This window comes from Tupaia chinensis, unplaced genomic scaffold (assembly GCF_000334495.1).
Source record: "Tupaia chinensis unplaced genomic scaffold, TupChi_1.0 Scaffold000377_2, whole genome shotgun sequence".
NCBI classification, from domain to species: Eukaryota; Metazoa; Chordata; class Mammalia; order Scandentia; family Tupaiidae; genus Tupaia; species Tupaia belangeri.
The window spans coordinates 1,687,309-1,711,559 of NW_006159876.1; the positions used below are offsets into that span (position 1 = coordinate 1,687,309).

General features: G+C 45.7%; 1 protein-coding gene across 1 annotated transcript in view; it reads right to left on the minus strand.

Moving 5' to 3' along the window:
* The window catches only part of IQCH (IQ motif containing H), a 284,969-nt gene that overhangs the window by 47,462 nt on the left and 213,256 nt on the right, over positions 1-24,251 (minus strand). Inside the window, exon 18 of the mRNA XM_027773807.1 lies at positions 22,683-22,969. Coding sequence (XP_027629608.1) covers positions 22,683-22,969 — 287 coding nt within the window. The remainder of the gene's footprint in view (positions 1-22,682; positions 22,970-24,251) is intronic.

Below are 24,251 nucleotides of genomic sequence, written 5' to 3' on the forward strand. Positions count from 1 at the left end.
AGTTTAAGCCACCGGGTCCGGGACACGAAACGCGGTCGACTGCGTGGGAGTCCAGCGACATAGCCATTACGCTAACTGCTGGTTCCCCATTATTTACATTCTTAAAGTACAGAATTATATACTCATTTCTTTTTCTTCTGAAGTATTTCTTTGCTTTTTCCATTATGAATTTTTGGAAGGCTGCTTTCTGATTTTGACATTAAGTGCTAGTCTATAATAAACACAAAAACCCATTTTTTTTTTTTTGGAGAGGTTTTTTTGCTATAGGGCACGTGTGATCGCCAGACAGAGAGAGACAGACAGAAAGCAAGAAATCCCCCCCCAGCGGGGATGGCCACGCCGCAATCCCTTCTCCTCCATTCGCCTCTCGGGATCTTGGGCACGCACGCACACGCGCCCGGCATGAGTTTAAGCCACCGGGTCCGGGACACGAACCGCGGTCGACTGCGTGGGAGTCCAGCGACATAGCCATTACGCTAACTGCTGGTCCCAAAACCCCAATTTTTATAAGCCATTCCCGGGTTCTGGGCCTAGTCATTATATATGCTCCCTCTATGGCAATCCAATATCGTAGTGTATATAGTATATAGTATATACTGTATATAGTAATCCTCCTTTAATTTTCATGCCGCAAATGCCAGGGCTGGCGAACGATGCGCTTGGTTCAGAGTGTCCCTTAGTGTTATTACAAATGCTCTCCAAAAGGCTTTTGTGCAGATGTCCAAAGGGGAAGCGCTCCTGCTCCGGGTCCCATCACGGAGGGTCCTGTGCAGCCCCGTGGACATGGAGTGGTCAGGCAGAGGGTCCAGGAGGGGCGAGGGGCTGAGCATGCAGCCTCAGCCTTGATCGGCATGGTGAGCTGGGAGCAGAGTTCGCTTTCCCTCCCAGCTCCCTCAAGAGTTCCAGTAGATGGGAATCTGTGGGAAGAACAACCCTGACTGCAGGCGCATGGGAAGACACACGGAGCGTCAGAGCTGTGGTCTTGGAGCCGGTGTAGTCCAGCCCATGCCAGCCCTAGACACCCAGCCCTGGTCAGGAGCAAGTTCAGACCAGAGTTCAGAACTCGGGGCAAGTGTGTGCATATTCGCGAAGCTCCCAGAGAGGAGCCAAGACTGAGAACAGGGATCTCTCTCTAGATCTGCATCCTGCACGATGCCCAGCCTAGCACTCCTAAAACAAGCAGTGCCCAGTTAAGCTTTTTCGGATGATTCAATTAAATAACACAAGAGAAAAATCTTCCTTGGAAATACAGACGAGAGAGATGCTTCTTCACACTCATGAGGACATCCAAAATAAAAAACTAATACGTGTTGACAAAGCTAGGGAGAAAGTGGGCCCTGCATCCATTGCTGGCAAGGCTGTAAAACGGTGCGGCCACCTGGGAAAACGGTTTGGCCGTTCCTCCGACAGGTGAACCCTGAGGGCCGGCCCCACAGTGCTGAGAGGAGTGGGGCGCGTGGGGAGCCAGACGGCCCGTCTGATCACAGCTCAGGTGCTCACCTGGTGGCTTCGGGGACACACTAGGCATGTGTGTGTGCAGGCCCAAGGTCCTAATGGGATGGGGAAATGGAGGAAGGGAGAGCATGGTGTGACCACACCCCACTGATGGAGGGCGCCCCCTCTCTCTCTGACAAGCTCACCAGCTGTCTAGCAACAGCCATGACAAAATTCAAGTTCCCGTATGATCACCAGTTCTACTCCTAGGTGTATATGCGGGAGAAATGAAAACACATGTTCATACAAAAATTACATACAAATGTTCACAGCAACGTTACTCCGAACAGCTCCAAAGCAGAATCACCCCAAAGAGCCATCAACTGACGGGCCCGTCTCCACTGGACTGGTCCGAGAAGTATTTCATATTGGGTAAAGTCTTTTCACAAGCAAAATGAGAAATAGTGATTGACAGTTTAAAAAAATAATTGGAATAATAATAATGATAATGATGATCGGGAAAAATAATGAAAAGCTATGGGATGATGAAGTGGGATTTTAATGTCTGTGTTGACTGACATGCATGGTATTCCCCCTGGAAAAAGAAATGTCATACACCGTAAAGTTATATGTGATTCAATGTAATATAAATAAGATTATGATGATAATAAATTAAAAAAACTTTAAAAAAAAAGATGGAAGAAGAAGAAGAAGACACAACTGAATGGCCCGTAAACAAACATGGCAGGCCAGACAGTGGAGTACTGTTCGGCGGTACAAAGGGGTGGGCCTGACACAGGCTAACGCGTGACTGCGCCTGAGCGCACCGGTGAGCGAGAGGGGCCGGTCCTGCGAGACCACTCTGGTGCGAGCCTATGGATAGGAAACGCCCGTGGCAGGTCCCCGCTGCAGGGAATGGCTTCCAGTGTCTGAGGGGGAGCAAGCACAGGGACAGACTTCTCATAGGCACAACGTCTCTCCTGGAGTGAGGAAAATGCTGTAAAATTAGATAATGGTGGGTCAGCAGGTGGGGTGGTGGTTAAGGTGCTGGATCCCACATGGCTAACTCTGCAGTTCAAATCTTGTACCCCATGGCCTGAAAACCTGTCAGGCGCGTGTGCGTGCGTGCCCAAAGTCCTGAGAGGAGAATGGAAAAGAAGGGACCGTGGCATGACCATCCCCTCTGGGGGATGATTTCTCACTTTCCCTCTCTCTGTCTCTCTCTGGTGAGCGCACATGCACTATGGCAATAAATAAATACATACATACATAATCATTTTAAAAATTAGATAAAGGTGATTGTTGCATAACTGCGAATACACTAAAAATGACTGAACTGTACACTTTAAAAGGGAGAATTTTGTGGTATGTGGTATCTCAGTAAAGCCGCTACACAAGCAACTTGCAGCCCAGTTCCCAGGAGAGCCGTGCGAGATGGACACCCACTCGATTTCTATGGCTACATGTTTGAATCCGGCTGTGTGTAAATCGTGGCTGAATGAGGGAGCCTGGATAAACCACCTGCCAAGCTGCCTTCTCAGTTTACCCTGGGTATTCCTCAAGTCTAAACCTTCAGAAGTCACGCTGTGTGTGCATAAAAATTACCTGCTATTAACGACAAAGCAAATGAATGCCCGGGGAAGGTTAACATGGGTGCTCAATAAATGGTCATGAGCCGAGAGGGTAATGCATCAGCACAGCAGGGCTGGCCAGTGGCCTGGTGGGTAAGGGAGCCAGATCTCACGTGGACAGCCACGTGGTTCAAGTTCTGTACCTGGTGCCTTAAAAAGCATGCTGAGTGTGTGTGTGTGTGTGTGTGCGTGTGTGTGTGTGTGTGCATGTGTGCATGTGTGTGTGGGTGTATCCCAAAATACCAGCAGGATGGAGAAATCGAGGGGAAGAGATTGCAGCAGGACCATGCCCCACTTGGGGGTGCTTTCTTCTTCCTCTATCTCTCTCTGGCAAGTGCAATTGCCTTCTGGCAAATTAAAAAAATATATATGTGTATATATATATATATATATATATATATATATATATATATATCACTTGTTATAAATAGAACATAATAAAACATGCTGCATAACACTAGCATGCAAATTATGCAAATATATTAGCATTCTCATAAAGAAGTTGGCTCTGAGGACACACACGGTGCCACTTTTCTAAAAGGTTGTCAACTTCCCCCTCCTCCCCACTGCTTTCATTCTGCATCGGTTCCTGGCCTGACTGGGGCTGGGCATGTTCAAGTCTGGAGGAGAGGCAGGGCTGGCCAGGCAAGTGGGCGCAGGCCACGTGCTGGGGGCACATGACACCCACCTCCTCTCCCCCTTCCTGCTGCTCGGCCTGCCTGCCGTAGTACGTGGCTCCCTACAAACTCTCTGCCTTACACACGGACGCTTCCTCAACCCCATTAAATTAATCCCATAATCCAATAAATCCTGAGTTGATGACGGTGGACGGCTGAGTTACACGTGTTTATCATAACGGGATCTTTTGGATTTGGTTATCTGAGAGGCGAATCTGGATCCCATGACTTGGCCTTTATTGTCTTGAGATTCTCGTGTTTGGAAGAGTCAGCACCCTACCGCGCTCGGAGGACGCTTTTCTCACGCCAGCAATATCCAGGAAGCTGCCTACTTGACCTCACGGTAGTGTGGACTGCAGGAGGGAGACTTGGGGGAGGAGCGAGGAAGGGAAACGAATGTATAACGAAGGGCCTATGAAGCCAAGGACCGGGGGAGGTGTTTTCTCGCGTCATTCTCACAGCAACCTTGTGAGGTAGGTATGAACACCTCCAGTTTACGGAAACAAACATGGCGGCTCAAAGAACCTAAGAAATGTGTCCGGGTTCCACGGCTAAGTGGCAGGGCTGGGATTAAAATCCAGGTCCACCCAAATCTAAAGCCCAGGTTTTTTCCGGCATGCTCCAGCTTGCAACTGCTCAGCCTGGCAAGGGAAACACAGGCTTGGTCCACTGTGAAGGGCGCCGTGGTGCTGGCAGTCACTTCCAGGCTCCGTCAATCACTAGGTACTGCAGAGGCTGGGGAAGGCCGGATTCTCTGTGGAACTTTGGGCAAGCTGCTTAACACCGTTCTGCCTCGGCTTTCCCGTCACTTGTCTGTACAGCGCTTGGAGGACCCGTGATATAAGAGGTGTGTGAGGACAAAGAAATGACTGTCCTTTGGTACGGGAAGAAGCCACGGTTCCTACTCCTGATCCATGCAAGCGTCGTGGTACTTCTCAGAAATGCATGGGTGGAGCTTCAGGGCCCCGGGAAAATTCCAGTTGAGTAACTGCTAAGAAAATCACCTCGGAGTCTCCCCTGGATATACACCCCTCGGCCCCCTCTGTCCTGCTGAGCTCTCCCCAGAGGCCGCTCTAACTGATGGGCCCCTCTGCTACCATTCATCTCTAGGTCCAGTTTGTAGCAAGTGACAGAAACAGCAGTAAAGGAGCTATTTTCTTTCTTCCTTCCTGTTTTTCCCCTTCTCCTCCTCTTCTAAAATTCAAGGGAACCAGCAGTTAGCGTAATGGCTATGTCACTGGACTCCCACATAGTCAACCGCGGTTCGTGTCCCGGACCCGGTGGCTTAAAACTCACCCCAGGCGCGTGTGCGTGCGTGCCCAAGATCCTGAGAGGAGAATGGAGGAGAAGGGATTGCGGCGTGACCATCACCCCTGGGGGGTGATTTCTCGCTTTCTGTCTCTATGTCTCTCTCTGTCTATCTGGCGAGCGCATGCGCCCTATAGCGAAAACCTCTCAAAAAAAAAAAATTCAATACACCATTTCTTAGTGAATAGCTTCTTCTCGGCAGAACATACTAGAAGGCTCTTGAGTCATGGCAGATACGTGTTAAGTTCTTAGTTTTAGCTCAACTTGTACTAGCTAAGCAGTTTTTTAAATTGTCAAATGATATGTGTGCTCACCAGAGACAGAGAAACAGAGAGACAGAGGGAGAAATCACTCCCAGTGGGGTGTGATTACCCTACAATCTCGTCTCCTCCATTCTTCCATCCAGTCAGGATTTTTGGGAAGACACACATGCACCTGACATGTGTCTTTTAAGCAACCTCAGATTGGGATTCAAACAGCCATTGGCCATGTGGGATCTGGGTTCCTTAACCACTAGGCTATGGGGCTGGCCGTTGGCTAAGCTTTTTATTTTTATTATTATTTATTTTTTAGAGGTTTTTGCTATAGGGTGCATGTGCTTACCAGAAAGACAGAGAGAGACAGAAAGACAGAAAGCAAGAAATCACTCCCCAGGGAGGATGGCCACACCGCAATCCCTTCTCCTCCATTCTCCTCTCGGGATCTTGGGCATGCACGCACATGTGCCTGGCATGAGTTTAAGCCACAGGGTCCAGGACTCAAACTGTGGTCAACTACATGGGAGTCCAGCAACATAGCCATTAGGCTACCTGCTGGTCCCTCGGCTAAGCATTTTACACAGTCTTTGAGGCAATTTGAGAAAAATAACTGTGAAATTATATTCTTCCTATTTCCTTCATTAACAAAGGAACTAAACAATAATACAAAATACGTTGATGCCCTCCCCCAAATCTGAGATAACATATTCTTTTCTACGCAAGTCTCTTACATCAATAGAAATTGTACAGTGTTAGTTCCTGGAAAACGTCTTTATTTATAGAGGGTAGGAATCTTAGGGGCGGCCGCATGGGATTGACAACCTGCTTCCCCCCTGTCCAGGGGAGAGCTGCAGCTGCCCTTGGTGACAACGAGCCATGTCAGGGGAACTTCGTGCTTTCGCCATACTTCCTACCTGTCTTCCTAGTGGGAGCTAAATTCTGTCACGTTTACTTGGACTTGAATTCTGTGTTGGTTCCTAACTTAGCCTCATCAAATTTCAATGGGTTGGTTTCATATAATTTACATATTCAGACATTTGTGAAGACATCTAAAAATATTTTAAAAAACTGACCTAAATAAGGTAGGTCCTCGCAGGTCCAGGAGGAATGTGCCTTGACAGAGGAGGACTGATACCTGCCAGGGGGAAGCCATTATGCTCGTTTGCATAGGTGGGCTTGGGATAATAGGGAACATAATGAATCTTATGCTTAAGAAAGCAAAATATATGCTTAAAGGAATATACATATTGTTAAAACAGTTCTATTTATGCAAAAGATTCATGTAACTTTATAAAGGTTTTCAGGGACTTTAAAGGATTTTAAGTGCTGTGTTAGACTGTACTAGTAACAGATGTTCAACGACATGTTTAAGTTTTTGTTTTACTAAAAAAGCAATGGATTACCTGATATTTTATTTTGAAAAGAAATTATGCCAAAGCCTCCAACATTGTAAGTATAGTTCAAGCTACCTCTAAAAAAAAAAAAAATAAGTGAATAACTTTTAATAACCCAAGGGATCCTAAAAATATATATTATGAGAGTAAAACTAGAAGATTTGGTTTGCTAAATAGCCCCTTCTGATTCCAGTCTTTTGTGTCACTTCTTGTTCTTTTTCTATGAAGACAGATGGTGTCAGTAATTGCCTATATATTTAATTAAGTTAAAAAGCTACATAGTAAGGTTTTGGCAAAAAGTAGGAAATTGCGTGCTATGAGCAAAGGAAGCAGAAATGGGTGGCATTTCTACCATCCCTCACCAAATACACAGTTTGCTATCCATATGTGTTGGGATGCGAGATTGCCTTTCATCAACTAGTGATCAGAACAAAGGCATTTACTCTGGGAGAGAAAGCCCAGAATGGAAACCTCAATGGCGATTCTTCTGTATTCTTGACCAGCTTGGCAACGAGGACGCACTCGCCAACCATGTCACCTCCAACCTCGACCCAGTGTGTTAGTGGGTATTCTCATTTCTGATGTTCAGCTTTTTTTTTTTTTTTTTTTGCCTGGAATTTCTCACCTAGAAGGCTAATCATCGTGAAATTATTATGGGGAGAAAAGCAGTAGCACTTGTAGAAAGTGGTTTGGAAAACCGCCTTAACCATTCTTGTGGTGTCTGTTTTCAATGTTCCCATCCCGTGAATCCACCTTCTGGCTTAATGACAATATGGCGCTCCCAGCTGTGGTGGTGTGTATAGGCTGCACATTTAAACTCTTAAAGTTTAAAAATGGCTACCACAACACTGATTTTATTCCAGTTCGCTTAGTCATTAACATTTAATGATTACCTTATGTGCTGAGCACAAGGATGGAATATATTAAAAAAATGGGAGATGTGTTTTCCGGCTTTAAGCTGCTCAGCTCAATTCGACAAGCATATTGAGGATCGACAAGAGAAACAGACATTTTCTCTGGCGGTAGTGATGAGGGGGGGAGATGCTTAAAAGGAAGTCACTATCAGTCTGACGCAGGACCATGGTGAGAGAGAGCAGAGGCCTGGCAGCCAGAGCCCGGGTCTCAACACGGGACTGGCCACCTACTAGCTGTGGGACCTGGAAGAAGTCCCTTGAGTCTCAGTTCGTACATCTGCAAGGTAGGGGTGATAATGCCCACCTCCCAGAACATGAGGACCAGGGTTACTACATGTACAGTATGGAACAGAGGGCCTGGCATGTGACAGCAACCAATAGACAGTTACTATTACTAATAATGACTGTGGCTGTCTATACTATACCTCAGCTCCGAGACAGTGGGGAATGCAGTGGCAGTTGAAGGGGGATTAATTAAGGTGGCTTCCATGAGAAGCTGGATTCTGGAAGATGCTTTGAAGGAAGGGAAGTTGTTATTGACAGAAATGAAAGGAAAGGCAAGTGTCAGGATGAAGAGTATGTGGGAGGTGAAATGGGAGCAGGTACTACCTACGGAGCCCCCAGGCTTGCTTGCTGCGAGAGTCCTGTGGGTGAGAGATGTGATCATTGAGAAAAGCACTGAGTGCCACCTAGTGTGTGGGGGGGTGTTCAGGGCTGTCTTAAGAAATAGGTAGGTAGCTGGGACCAGCAGGTGGCGTGGTGGTTAAGGCACTGGACAGTCCCACATGGCCGACGACCAGGGTTCAAGTCCTAGACCTGGTGGCTTGCTTTCTCACTTTCCTCTCTCTCTCTGTGTATCTCTCTCTGGTTAAATTAAAATGAATGAATGAACGAATAAATAAATAAATAAATAAATCTTTTAAAAAAATAGAAAAAAGAAATAGGTAGGGCCTAGAACAAATTACCTCACACTTTGTCACCCCGACGTTATGGTAAAGTAAAAGTAACCTGCGGTAAAGGTTAAGGACAATTTTGGAGAACTCATATATCTTAACTGCAAAACAACAACCCAGTGAAAAAACAGACAAAGGACCCGAAAATGTACGTTTTCGCAAAGAAAACATACAAATGGCCAACGGATGCTCAACACAATTAACTGTGTAAATCCAAACCACAATGAGCTCTCACCTCACACATGTTAGGGTAACTTGTCAAAAAGCCAAAAGATGGGTGAGCCCCATAGCCTAGTGGTTAAGGAACCAGGATCCCCTATGACGGACCAAGGTTCAAATCCTGGTCCTGGCAGTTTGAAAAACACATGGATGCATGTGCTCACTTGCTCTAATCCTGGAGGAATGGAAAAATGGAGGAGAAGGGACTGCGGCATCACCATACCCTATTTGGGGAGGGTGCACATTCTCTCTCTCTTTAGTTTTCTCTGGTGAATGCATCCACCCTCTGGCAATTAAAAAAAAGCCAAAAGATAACAAGTGTTGGTGAGGTTGTGGTGCAACATTGATACATGCTATATAAATGTTGTAGCCACTGTGGAAAACAGTATGGAGGCTGCTCAAAAAATTGCTGGATACGGTACAGCAGTCTCACTTGTAGGTGTGTCCAAACAAAATAAAATGATGCTATCTGGGCCAGCACATTCACCGTGGTATGGCTCACAGAGCCAGAATGTGGAGCCAGCCAAGTGTCTGTCTGCGGATGAAAGGGTACAGAAATCGTGATCAGACATGCCTACATACATGCGGACATAGTCGTACAGATAGTGGTGATGTGCGGCTCAAGAGAAGCTGCATTCTGCTTGGCAACCACAGTTCAAGTCCCCAGGCTGGTCAGCGCATACAAGGCACACACACAAGGACCCAGGAGCCCGTGGCCGGAGGGCTGGGGGAAGGGGATCGCGGTGTGCCCAGACTCGGTAGAGGGCGCTTCTCTCTCTCTCACACATGTGGCGTGTGCTCTATCATGAAGAAAGAAAAGAAAACCAGACTGATCGCTTCCACTCTAAAACCCGTCACCACTGTCGTGCTTTCTGCAGAAGCCATCATCAGCACCGGCATTGCTATTACTTGTGAATTGCAGGTCTCTTTCTCTGACACAAAGATGCAGACCTCTTAAAGGGACAGGTCTTTTACTTTAATGCCTCAGAATCCTTGGGGATGTATTTTCCCTTCACTAGGTATTAACTTGTGATTAACAATGTGCCTATTACAGCATTTAAAAAGACTGACTAACGGGCGCTTCTGTTTATACCAAAGGCCTATTAAAATTTAATTTAGATATATACTGTTAACCTTCTTATATATAAATAAAATACCTTCCCTAAAGAGAAAAAGTAAATCTCATTGAGCTCCCTTGGTGAATACCTTGTATATCTTGAAAATAGAGGTAGGAAGACCTTGCAAATGAGAGGACTAGAGGGGGACTCAGAGAGCAGTATTCATTCACTCATTTAATAAATATTTATTGAGCATCTATTATAAGTGAGACAGACTGCTAGGTGCTGGATATACAGAAAAGAAAGAGAAGGAATTGTGTTCTGTAGACCTTGGCTTTTGCATTCTCTCGAATAAATGTATTCACTTTTGATGCTTATATATCACTTCGAGATGATGGTAATGTTCAGTAACTTTTAAAGATAATGCTAATTCAATTCAGATTCCGTTCACAGTTTGAGAACCTGCTGGGCACTCTGGCGATAGTTTTCCATGTGGTTACGCCATTTGATTGAATAAGAACAGGGCCTTCTGTCTGCTCAGCCTGGCAGAGCACCTGTGAGAGGGCAGGACTTGACAGGTTGCTAACACAAGGCTCAGAGAGGTGAAGTGAGCTGCCCACGGTGTCACCCAGGTTAGAGAGGAGTCTGGGGCCAGGACCCGTTACCATCACCGTGAACAAAAATATACGTGGATATGAGAATTTGCAGACTGCATGCCGTGGTATATACCAGGGCTCCATTTCTGTTGTGGACACAAGTCTGACTACTTTCCCTATTTTCCAAAATCTTTTCAAAAGGGACTGGGGAAGTCATGCCCACAAACATTAGCAGACCATTTCTTTTCCATTAACAGGATTCTTCCTACCTCCTGCCCCTGGCATAGTAGCTTTGAGATGTAGATTTCAACCCATTACAGCGTATTCTTGTGCTTTTCTCTTCCCCAGACACTGAACTTCCCTTTTCCTTGAGATGTAGATTAAGCCTCTCTTTAACTAATCTCTTCCCAAGACACAGCTCTTCCCTTCTAATCACCAGCCCAGGAATTGTGGAACCCACCTATAACCTACCTTCAACCTAAGAGTTGTAGAACCCACCAACCCACAAGCCTGACCCCCCCCCCCCCATGTCCCACCTTTTTGGGCCAGAGCAATGGAAAATCTCTTCACTAAATTTTGTCTGTCAATCTCAAAAACAAATAAAAGGAACCTCTGTACATGATCACCCTGAGGAAGGCATGTGTGCCTCTTCTCCGGGCCTAGGCTACTCATATTTGACTTGGAAATAAACCACATTAATTATTAATTATTAATTTTTACAGCTGGTTATTTTTCTGTCAACAATGTCTTTCCTCACAATTTGTGCTTTGTGATAATCCTCATTTTCTTTTGTAGCTACCTATGGCGGGGGTGGTCTTTGAAAAGTTCTTGGAAAATGCTTATGAAAAATTATCCATGAATTTCAGAACACTTTTTGTACCAAAATAGAATTGTACTTGAATTCTATTTTCCATGAACTTTTTGAAGTGCCTTCACATCTAGAAAGAGCCAGTTTTCATCTGACTCTTTTCTTAAAGATTGAATTTCATTTCCTTCCCTTTTATTTTTCAGTTTTTTCATGGGTGTGTGAGCACCCTGGAGAGAGACAGAGAGAGAAGGAAAGTGAGAAATCGCCCCCAGGGGGTATGGCCACACCACAATCCCTGACCCCCCATTAGTCTCTCGGTCTGGGGCACACATGCCTGACATGTTTTCAATCCAGCAAGTCTGGGACTTGAACTGTGTAGTCGGCCATGTGGGATCCACCTGCTCTAATCTCCACACCACCTGCTAATCCTCTTTTTTCTTTTTATGAATGGTAATAACCACCAATAGTCATAATGGTAAAAATTGTTTCAAAAATTCACAGCTATCTAAAAACAAAGATCTTTTCAAGATGAAATTTCCACAGAGAGCATCTTTGCCAATCCTTCTTTCTTTTTTCTTTTCTTTTCTTTTCTTCTTCTTCTTTTTTTTTTTTTTTAAGAGGTTTTTGCCATAGGGCACGTGCCCTCGCTGGAGAGAGAGACACACACACACAGAGGGAAAGCGAGAAATCACTCCTCAAGGGGGATGGCCACACCACATTTCTTTATCCTCCATTCTCCTCCTGGGATCTTGGGCATATACGCACTCACACCCGGTGTGATTTTCAAGCCACTGGATCCAGGACTCGAACCTCTGTCAGCCAAGTGGGAGTCCAGCTTGGACCACTACACCATCTGCTGGCCTGCCAATCTATCTGACTACAGAAAACTAAAAGGAATTAGAGAGTATTATAAAATCACAGTTCCTACGCGCTGAGTGGGACGTGGCGTGTGTTAAGATTCAGACTATCATTGTACCCCCGCATACTGTGTGTTTTTAACCACCATCCTTCATTGCCTCTTTCTGCTCTTTTCCACCCTCCTTCGAATCCTAGTTATCTTTCAGCTCCAACCCCTTTACTCTGTAAAGCCTTTCTTGATGGCTCCAAACAGAAGGGCCCTCTGTCTTCCCTGAATTCATGCAGCAAATCATTTGGCAGTTAAACTGACATTACCTTTTTGATGTCTCTTTTATTGTTCATGTAGTTGTCACTGAAGCCTTTCTTTGCAATTCCTTTTCCAAGTCTGGCTCCTCAAGGAGATTGTGAGCTCCCTGAGGGCAGGCGCCTCCCTGTCTTTTGCATCTTTGCAGCTTCTCAGCATCTAGCATAATGGCTTGCACATAATAGATGCTCAATAAACATTGGTTGTTGGGTTAGAGTTTCCCAAAGGTGAGTAAGCAGGTTCTACAGACTGGGATTATCTAGATTACATCAATCAACAAATAAGGATTAGGGGGCTGGCCCGCTGTGACCACCACTGTGTTTCCACATCAGGAAGACGTAAAAAGCGCCAGGCTGCTCATCCTCCAGAGGACTTAAACTTCTCACGGAGGCCTATGAACCAGTAAGAGCACAGAACAACCTTGTGCATGTTTCTCAGATGGGACTGGATGACGCATATGAAATCCATTTCTTCACCGTGGGGACCATGTCTTACCGCTCTCTGTTCCCTCAGGACCTAGCACAGGGCTGAAGCGGGCCCCAGAAAGTGTCCAGTGAACATGCCAGTCTCTCCTCAACCTAAAGCCTTTGGTAAGTACTTCCTGCTCCTTCTAGAACCCACTAGATAGTACGTGTGCTGCCAAAGCGAACACAAGAACCTCCTCGATCCCAGACACTGTCCATCACTGTCCCTGGCTCCAGGGCCCCTTGGGTCTGGACGTAGCTTCGGTTGTTCTGTGCTTAAGGGTTGGACCCTTGGCCGTAGTATGGGGCAGAGCCTCTCCCCTCACCCTCATGTGGGACGCGAGATCTCCGCACGGCCACCTTGGAGCTCTGAGTACTCTAGAATGTCAAGTGTTCCGAATTGCTCCATTCCCTGGAAAGCTGGAATCTTGGACCTAGGCTCACAGGTGGGAGTGATTTGTATTGTGCCCCATCCTCATGTCTCAGAGGCTGGTCCCTTTTTACTGTGCTCCCTTGGTTATGGCTGTAACGGAGCCATGAGAGCCAAAGTGACTCCATATTGTACTTCATCTTGGAGACCATCTTAATGGAGTAACCTTTAGGAAAACCAGCCTTTAACTTCTGTCTTTCATTCCTTTCACAATGAACATGACAAAGCCAGATCTTTCACCTCCCTCACAACGGATCTAGCCTAATGCTTAACTAATGGAAGTTAAGAACCTTGTTAAGTCTGTAGATACCAGGCTGTGGAGACAGAGAAGGGGAAATGCCCCCAGCCTCCTCCTGCATGATCAGCTGAGATTTCATCAGCTCAAACGTGAACACGTGGGCCCTCATTGCTTTCCCTTTTTTTACCCTTGTGATGACCTGTAACTTGGGAGAAGGTCTTGGGACCTTCTAGTCTGCCACGTCCCCCAGATTGCTAGCTTCCTGGATAAAACCACCCTTCTGGGGCTGGCAGGTAGCATCGTGGTTAAGGCACGGGACTCCCACATGGCCAACCGTGGTTCAAGTCCTGGAACTAGCAACTTGCTTTCTCACTTTCCCTTTCTCTCTTTCTGTCTATCTCTCTCTGGTCACATTAAATAATAATAATAAATAAAATAAAACAAATAATTCTAAAAAAAAAAAAAAGCCAAAAACAAACCCTTTTCTTTCCACCAACATTTATCCATTGAGTACTGGCTTCTGGGAGACAAGCAGCTGAACCAGAAGTTGGTACCAGGGTTCCAGTTACAAACTGACCTTGTATTTTGCCTGATGTCCCTGATTTTTAAATCCCACATATCTAAAACTATCTATCCTGACTGCTACTCCAGAAGCTCATCTTAACCTTAGGTCTAGACAGAATTTTGCACCGTCTTATCTGGAGTGATCCACACTGTGGACCTGTCCTTGGTGCATCCCTGTCCTCCTGTCTATTCCTCTTGGCTTCCCTGCCCTTTGCACCCACTGTGCCGGCACAGGAAGTTATGGGGGCTCAGGCGGAGCCAGCAGGCAAGAATCTGAAATGGATGCAGTTGCCTCGGTTTTCTGCTCCCCATGTGTGTATGTGAGATCGTGCATGTGAAAGTTCTTTGCAAACTGTTACATTCAAACAAACTTATGATGGCCACTCATTTTTTTTTCTAGTTAGAAGTATAATACATGTATACTTTAGGAAATGCAAATGCAGAAGGCCCAGAGCACAGAATAGCCATCTTCCTCCGTATCAGTTTCCTACTGCTGCTGTAACAAATCGCCACAAACTTACTAGCTTAACGCAGGCATTTTTTTAGTTATAGTTCCGTAAGTTAGGAGTCTTTTGTGTGGCTAAATCAAGACAGGACAGTGAGGCAGGAGGAAGCTAGCAAATGGAAGCGGGTAAGGGGGTTGGAGGGTCTAACCATGTGGCTAGATAGAAAAACCAATCACAGAAGAAAGGAAAATTCCTGCCCAAGGTAACACAGGTAGATTGATTTCCAGTGGGGGGTGTCTAACTATTACGCTGCATTTGATATAGCCAATGAGATGGGTCAGTGAGCTAAACCACATTTGATACAGCCAATGAGGAATCAGTAGGCCCAGCCACCTTTGATAGACCTAGATTAAAAAACTGTAAATCTCGCTTTCCAGCATAGGCCGGGCAGAATGGCTCCCGTAAAGAAGGGTGGCGAGAAGAAGGGCCGTTCTGCCATCAACGAGGTGGTGACCCAGGAGTACACCATTGACGTTCACAAGTGCATCCCTGGCATCGGCTTCAAGAAACGTGTCCCTCGGGCATTCAGAGAAATCTGGAAATTCGCCACGAAGGAGATGGGGACTCCAGATGTACGCACTGATACCAGGCTCAACAAAGCTGTCTGGGCCAAAGGAATAAGGAACGTCCCAAATCGAATCTGTGTGCAGTTGTCCAGAAAACGAAACGAGGATGAAGATTCACCCAACAAGCTCTACACTCTGGTGACCTGTGTACCTGTTACCACATTCGAAAATCTACAGACAGTTAATGTGGATGAGAATTAACTGCTGATTTTCAAATAAAGTTACAAAACCAACCAAACAAACAAACAAAAAACCAAAAAACAAAACCCTGTAAATCTCACAGAATGTAATTGCCAGGGCCTTCTGAGCCACTGTCCGCCCAGGCCTGCTCCTACCTCTCAGGCATGTACTTTCACGTGGGAGTCCAGCGACGTAACCGGTACGCCACCTGCTGGTCCCAATCCCGCCTGCTAAAATTTCTTCTGTAAGTGCTCTTACTTGCAGCTGGTCTGGGACCCATCAAGCACAAGTGTGTAAGCTGAACCAACTGAGGTATCTGTGGTGCTGGCTATTGTTTCCATTGTGAGTCACTAAGCCCCTTCAACTAGGGCACTAACAGGATGGTTTTTTCCTTGTGAATTGATGCAGATAGTCCGCCACTGAAGGCATCATCTTCAACATGGTCGCATCCTTTCTAAAGTTGTTTATCTGTAAACTGCTATTTCTTTGGGCATTGTCCCCATAAACTTTTAGTAAATCACCACTGATTTCACCATTTTTTCACTCATGCCTCACTGTAATTTTGATGTTTTCCTTCAATTTTAGTAAAATTCTTGTTATTCTAATAAAGGCACTTTTTCGAACTAGCATCTTATCCTTCTAAGTGCTTCAAAGTAGTGATAGGTCCTGTCTAGACATTCTATCACAAGTTAGACAAGTTTCTTTGATGCGAAAAGACTGAAATGCAGGCATTCTTTTATCATAAAAATGTTTTCTGTGAAATTTTTGAGACTCCTTGTGTATGTGTGTATAAATCTTTGTGATAATTTCCTCCTTGCTTCCTTCCTTCCTTTTTTCCTTTTCTCTTTTTTGTTTCATTGTAGGGCACGCGTGCTCACCAGAGAGTGACAGAGACAAGGAGAGAGAGATGGACAGTGAGAAATCATCCCCCAGGTAAATGGCCACACCACAGTTCCTTCTCCTCTATTCTTCTCTGGTGATTTTGGGCATGCACACACACACATGCCTGGTGTGTTTTTCAAGCCACCAGGTCCAGGACTGGAACCACCTGAACCACCATGCCACCAGTTGGCCCTACTTGTGACTGTTTTCAAAGTGGAGTTTTCTTATTATTATAATTATAAAATTTTGAATTTGATTATACAAAAATAACTACTGTGAAATGTTATTAAAACAAGTAATTTTTGAACTGTAAGTTTCCTCCAAAGTGAAAGAGAGCTAATCTCCTCATTATATAGCTGAGAAAACTGAAGAGGAGAGAAGATATTAAGGTCAAATAAATCTAGCAATTTAGAAAAGGAGCTAGGTTTGGCTATGTAAAACCCTAGAATGATGACGCACACCACAGGTGGTAGGGTTTGGCATCCTTGTACATGGGGCACGGGGTGGGGCACAGATGTGGCTGCTAAAGGAGGAGGCAGGAGCGGTTGGAAGATGGGTTACATTATATTAACCAAGCGAAGTGATGAGGAAAAGAAATGACTATATGGAGAATAAAAAGTCTCAGGTTCCTCACTGTTGGAGAAGCTATTTATTTTTAAGTGTGGAAAAGGAGAAATCTATAAATAATCTTGAGGTCTTAGATTGGAATTAGAGGCACTGGTAGAAACGAACTTTTAAAAATATATGCACTGAGAGATACTGAAATAGCTATAGGCGTGCGTGCGCGTGTGTGTGTATCCATGTATGCTTTGTGTATATATGTGTGTGTGTCTGTATACTTACATGCACATATTATACATATATAATACATATATTTCCTAGCTTTTCCCCCAGAAGCAAAAACACCCCCCTAGCAATGAGAGCTCTAGGAGCAGAGATCTTAATGCCATCCTCCACTGAAGCAAACAGGGCTGCCGGGTGGATTCTAGGTCGGTGGCTGGCTAAACAGAAAATGAGTCTGGAACATCTTATTATGCCAGAAAGCAGGACGACGATGCTCAAAGAACAATGAGGACACATAAAAAGGACACAAGGGTCACCCTGAAAGGTTTCCCACTGGACAAATCTGGAACACTTTGAGCATTAAAAGTAAGAAAATTCAACCCATAAGATAAAATAGGAATCTATGGGTTCATACTACTATAAATACATACATGCAGACGTGCATGAAAAGGTGAAGGAAAACCCTTTTCCTCGCAGTAGCTTGCCAACTAACAAAAGCAAAAAGAATGACGAAATGGAAAATTACCATCATCGTAGTGGTGACTGACTCAGCAGAACCACAGCAACTGAGACTAAGTTAGGTGGGTGGAATTTGATGAGGTATTAGTAAGACATGGGGCATGCTTGGAACACCTCCTTACAAATATTATCAATATGTCACAAAGGAAAATGGTGACAAATACGACTTTAAAGAAAGAAAGGTCACAAATGACAATTCGAGAGAAGATGCTTGCAACATGTATAGCAGTCAAATGATAAGAGTTTCTTTCTTTTTTTTTTTTTTTGAGAGGTTTTTGCTATAGGGCGCGTGCGCTCGCCAGACAGACAGAGAGAGACAGAGAGACAGAAAGCGAGAAATCACCTCCCAGGGGGAATGGTCATGCCGCAATCCCTTCTCCTCCATTCTCCTCTCGGGATCTTGGGCACGCACGCACACACGCCCGGCGTGAGTTTTAAGCCACTGGGTCCGGGACGTGAACCACGGTCGACTACATGGGAGTCCAGCGACATAGCCATTACGCTAACTGCTGGTTCCCAAGATAAGAGTTTCTTTTGAACAAAGAGCCCCTATAAACCAACGCTAGTATTACGGCCCTAAAAGAGCAAAAGATATGAACAAGCAATTACAAAAAGATATATACATGAACAACAAACACAGAAAGATGTTCTTCACCACTAAAAATCAAAGAAATACTGAGTGAAACAAGGTACTGTTTTATCTGTTAGACTGGTAAAAACGAGAGGCTGATAATATGCCAGTCCCTGTGTGCCAGGACTCCCAGCTCCTGTTGCCCTGGGTGACCACTCCCTCCACCACCAAGGCCAGCATACTCCCCAGACACTGCAGCCCCACATCCTTGGCCTGCATCACTGCAGGTGGCCAAGCAGCCCACTGGGTGACCCCCACACCCAGAAAAGTTGCATCGCCAATACCACGAACACTCGCAGTCTGAAGCAATTGGGCCATTTGCAGACGCCAATGATGTTGGTGACATCCAGAAAAGTCACAGGGAGACTGTATCATAAAGAACCCAAACCAAACACCCTACCCAGCTGACACTGTATGATCCAGCTTCGGGAAAATATCTTCCCATAAGAAAGCCACTCTGTAAAATCAGAAGAGGTGACCAACCCACCATGGATCAGATACCCATGTAGGGACACGAGAAACATGAAAAAACAAGGAAACATAACATCTTCAAAAGAACACAATAATTCTCCAGTAACTGATCCAAAAGAAAAGAAAAAATTTGAGATGCTCAAAAAAGAATTCAAAATAATGATCCTAAAAAAAAAATCTCAATGAGATTTAAAGAAAAAATATAGACAACTCAATCAAGAAAAGTGATCAGACAAGACATTTGCTAAAAAGATAGAAATCATAAAAAAAAAGCCCAAATCTTGAAACTGAAGAACTCAATAAATGAAATAAAAAATAAAATAGAGAGGGCCAGCAGGCTGTATGGTGATTAAGGCACTGGACTCCCACATAGCCGACCACAGTTTGAATCCCAGACCTGGTGACTTTAAACTCATACTGGTTACATGTGTGTAAAATCTTGAGAGGAGAATGGAAGAGAAAGGATTGTAGCATGGTCATCCTCCCTGGGCGGTGATTTCTAACCTCTCTCTCTCTCTGTGTCTGTCTCTCTGGCAGGTGCACACACCCTATAGCAAACATCTGTCTCTGAAAAAACAAAAACAAAAGCAATAGAGAGCTTCAACAGCAGACTAGATCAAGCAGAAGAAAAAAAAAACTCTGACGTTGAATATGTCTTTTGAGATCATACAGTCAAAAAAAGAGAGAGAGAAAAAAAGAATAAGAAAGAAGAGAAAAAAGAATGAAGACAGCCTACACAACCTATCGGGTACCATCAAGTGAACAGACACATTAGTGGGAGTTCTAGGTAGGAGGGCAGTCTCTTCACTGACATTGGAAGGCATGATAAGTAGGAAAGGAATTAAGGTGCTCTTTGAGCCGATATCCTTTGCTCAGAATATCTTTTGCTCTGACTACGGGATATGCCAGTGACTTGCAAATAATTATATACAGAGAACGTCCATAAACTTCCATAGCTAATATAGGAAAAGCCTTTGGTGTCGCCACTAAGGACTTCTTCTGCTGTCCTATTGATAATTGTAAGACAAATGACCTTGTATTCAATTATTGATGAGAAGGGGCCAGCAGAACTCATTGCATAGTAAAATCAGGGGATCGGAAGCCACTATTCATCCGTCCTATTCTTCTAACTAATGTGTAGGCTCCTCTAAAAGCCTCGGCCACACCAGTCAGCATCTGCTAGAACACCTCTACTGTTCACTCGCGGGGCAAGTATTTCCTGAACACCTACCTTGTGCTAGGACTGACAGTACAGTGGGGGACAAGGAGACATAGTACACCTCATTAGGGAGGTGGTAGTCCGGAGGGGGCATGGATATGAGATAATCATGTGACAATAAGTTTACAACTGAGCTAAGCAGCGAGAGAGAGCGACGTGATGCCGTAAGAACCTCAAACAGGAGAATTCGACTTTGTTGGAAAGGTCAGGAAAGGTTTCGGTAGTGCGGCTGGAGCTGAAGGATGATAGATGGGAAGGGTGTTAATGAGTCAAAGAAAAGAAAGAAATGAGTGAGAACATCTCAGGCAGAGGGCTGCATGAGCCACGTCCTGCGGCAGAGGGCAGGAAGATGAGTGAGAGGCTGAGAGACCGTGGAGACGTACAAGAGAGAAGGAGGGGGAGTTAGAGTGACACGAGGTTGGCCAGGTAGGTGGACCAGCCGAGTGGAGGGACCTTGCTCTCAGAAGCCTGGAAGGACCGATGCAGCATGTGGAGGTCCCTCTCACTGCTGGGCGCAAGCCTCTCTGCACCACGACTCAGTGGTTCCCATAGTCCCACCCTCCCCTACAGCTCGGGACCTCAGATTTCATTTTCCTCACGCATGCCAAATATTTGAGGAGGGCCTCCCCTGCCTTCCCCGTTTCCTCTAGAGGCACATTTTCTGTCCTCCTTCCACCCCAGGTAGATTTCTGCATGCCCTTCAGTTTGTCCTTTTCTCTGTCAACGAGCAGGCGTAAGAACAGAGTGCAGGACAGTGCAGGGCCCGGAAAAGCAAACGGAAGATGATTACCGAGCGAACGGAAAACTGCCAAAAACATGCACGCGCACTCAGAAGCCATCAGCTGACTGAAATGGAGAACCGTAAAACAATAAGCGATCTAAAACAACGGAAGTATATTTACAATGCTTGATGGCCAGAGGGAATGAGGAGAGGGAGGCTAGTTCACCGTTTAGAGAGGGGATTCCCAGCACCAAGAGAAGCAACTGAACATTTTACCCTTGATCTTAGCCGAAAGGCTGAGAAGCGATTGCTTTCAACGTTTAGAACATTAAAAAAAAAATGAGTCCTGTGAAATAGTAGTGAACATAATCATTATAATTTGTGGGGAGAAAGAAACAAAACAAAAAAGGTTAAAAATGATTGATCCATGGGGCCAGCAGGTGGTGTGGTGGTTAAGGGTGCTGGACTACCTACCACATGGCCAACTGCGGTTCACGCCCAGACCTGGTGGCTTGCTTTTCTCACTTTCTCTCTTACTCTGCCCCTCTCTGGCCAAATTTAAATAAATAAATTAAATTAAATAATTCTTAAAACATTAGTTATCCAAAATGATACATATCAGAGCCATACATATGCACACGAAGAATCTCACAAGGTAATATTGGATAAATAAAAGCGTACTGTAGAATGGAATCTATAAAGTGCTTAAAAACATGCGAAATGAAACTGTATATTACTTCTGGGGACATACGGGCAGGAAACGTGTAAACGTGAGGGAGAGGGCGGGATACACACCGGCAGGCGGCCGCTCCTCCCGGAGGCAGGCATGCAGGACTGGAGGGCGCTGACATACCTCATTTCTTACGCCGGGGGGGCAACGCGGCACCGCTTACGTTATTATTTAGGCCCTTTTATGTTTCTGTAATATTTCCCAGTACGTTTTCAAATTTTAACGTAGTTGTGTTTATTTATGTTTTAGAGTTTCTGCCATAGGGTGTGTGTACTTGCCAGAGAGAGACTGAGAGAGAGAGAGACAGTCACGGGGAAAGTGAAAAATCACCCCCCGGTGGGGATGGCCATGCCGCAGTCCCTTCTCTAGTCTCCTCTTGCGATTGTGGGTACACACGCACATGAACACACACACAAGCCACAGGGTCTGAGACCCAAACCATGGACAGCCATGTGGGGGCCTAGCGCCTTCATCACCATGCCACCTGCTGCCCCTGCCTCCTGTACATCTTAAAAAAAAAAAAAAAACTGACAGCGTAGGCTGTTAGGTGAATTTCAGAGAAGAAAAGAAATAGAAACAAGGACCCTTAATTTCTTTCTCGTGATTGATTTCTGTTCAAGAATAGGCTTAGATAGGCTCAATCCCTGGGTGGCATAAAGCAGTTTCATGATAAGATGCAGGCCTGGTACTACTGGACAGAATCGAAGGCCCAACCAACAGAGCCATCCAGGGTGACTTCTTCTTCTTCTTTTTTTTTTTTTCTTTTAAGATTTTGGCCATAGGAAATGTGTGCTCACCAGAGAGAGACAGAGGGAAAGTGAGAAATCACTCCCCAGGGGGGATGACCATGCCACAATCCCTTCTCCTCCACTTTCCTCTAGAACTTCTGGGCATGCATATACATGTGCCCAGTGTGTTTTTCAAACCTTAGGGTCTGGGACTGGAATCGTGGAGTTGGTGGTCATGTGGGATCGGCATCTTAACCACCATGCCAACTGCGGGCCCCAAAGTCACTACAATGCCAACTGTTTGCAGATAAAATAACCCTGCCCCCTCATTTCCAGACAGAGACTAAGCCCAGCTAGGCATGGTGACGTGTACCCGTGGAACGGCATGCTTGGGAGGCTGAGGCAGGAGGATATGACACAGCAAGACCCTGTCTAAAAAACGCCACACACAGGTACATGCACACACACACAGCACGGCAGCCTGGTCTCACGTGGACTGCTACAGACTGCGGAGACACCGTCACACACAGCTCATCGGGGCGCAGTGTTAGAAGGTCTCTCACGGTCCCTGCCCCACGGGCGCGGAGGGTGCAGAATCATTACACGCTCAGTATTTCATGTGGCATCGATTCGACTTACCTGTTGTTTCAAGGTGCTTGGATCAATAAAAGTCACCAGATCTATAGAGAAGTAGCCGACTACATCTTTCATTCTGCAGGCCTTTCCAATCTGGAGGCACAGACAATTGAGAGCGTTGGGATCCACCGAGGTCTGAGGCATGGTAGTACCAGAGGAGATGAAGGGGCCGTCGGCGTGGAACTGGTCCCCTGTCGACAGCACCCGGATTTCCCCGTTGGGCTCTATCAGCATGTCCACCGTCAGGTTGGTGATGCTGTCTGCAGGGGGGAATGCCTCGATCGTGCCCCCTGGTGGGAGAAGCATGCAGTGTGGTCATTCAGAGCAGGAGGAAAGAACCTACGCTTTGATTTGGGCCCTCAGCCTGCTTCTGTCAGCTCTTGGGGACATTTGCGGAAGTAGCTTAAATTCTCTGAACTTCTTTTTCTTCATCTGTAAAATGCACATAATAAAACCTATCTCATCAGAAGATAGCACAGCAGTTATGTTGCTGGACTCCCACCCAGCTGACTGACGTTCAAGTCTTGGACCTGGTGGCTTGAAACTCATGCTACATCTTGATCTCCTCCAAGATCCCAGGAGAGAATGGAGAAGGGATTGTGGTGTGGCCATATCCCCTGGGAGGTGATTTCTCACTTTCTGTTTCTCTGTCTTCCCAGCGAGTGCAGCGTCCTATAGAAAAAGACAAAAACGAAAACAAAAACCTCTCTCTAAACAAAAACAAAAACAAAAACAAAAACCAAACCTATCTCAGCGGAGAGCTGTTAATCTTAGAGACACTGCATCTGGAGTGTTTAGGCCAATGCGTGGCATAAAGAACAGCTCAATGAATGGTAGTTTGGTTCTGATCACAATTATGAAGACACTAGAGATCAAGTCTATGCCTACTCACTGCATAAACAATGAACCCAGGGGTTATGGCCAGATCCTTCTGGGAAAATTAACTGCCCGTAGTCCAGTTGGTATCGTGATGGCCAGCCTGCTCGTTCTGCTCAACTTCACTGCCTTTCAAAGATTTGATGGGCTTGGGATTTTAGCAGGCACAGAGAGTACTGGCCCTGAGGTCAGCCAAAGGACTCCTGGTTGTAAAACAGTTTTTCTTCTGTTCTCAGACAGGTTCTCACTACTGTCATGGTACTCCTCCCTCAGCCTCCTGAGTGTCTGGGGCTACAGACATGCACCACGGGCCTGGCTTTTAACGTGGGCCGGGAGTTGAGGCTGGCAGGTGGTGTGGTGGTTAAGGGTGCTGGATTCCCACATGGCTGACTGCGGTTTGAGTCCCTGACCTGGCGGCTTGCTTTCTCACTTTCCCTCTCTCTCTCACTCTCACTCTGTCCCTCTCTGGTTAAATTGAAATAAATAAATGAAGTTAAATAAAATAATTATTAAAAAAGAAAAGTGGGCCAGGAGTTGAATCTGGGCCTCCCATGTTTGTCAATCAGTGTGGGCTCCCTCAGCTGGGCCTATAAAATATTTTTAAAAAATATAGAGCCAAGGCGCAGCCCCCGGGGCCTTGCGCTGCAGCGGCGGGGCCTGCGCGCCCCCCCGGGCCTTGCGCGGCAGTGGCTGGGC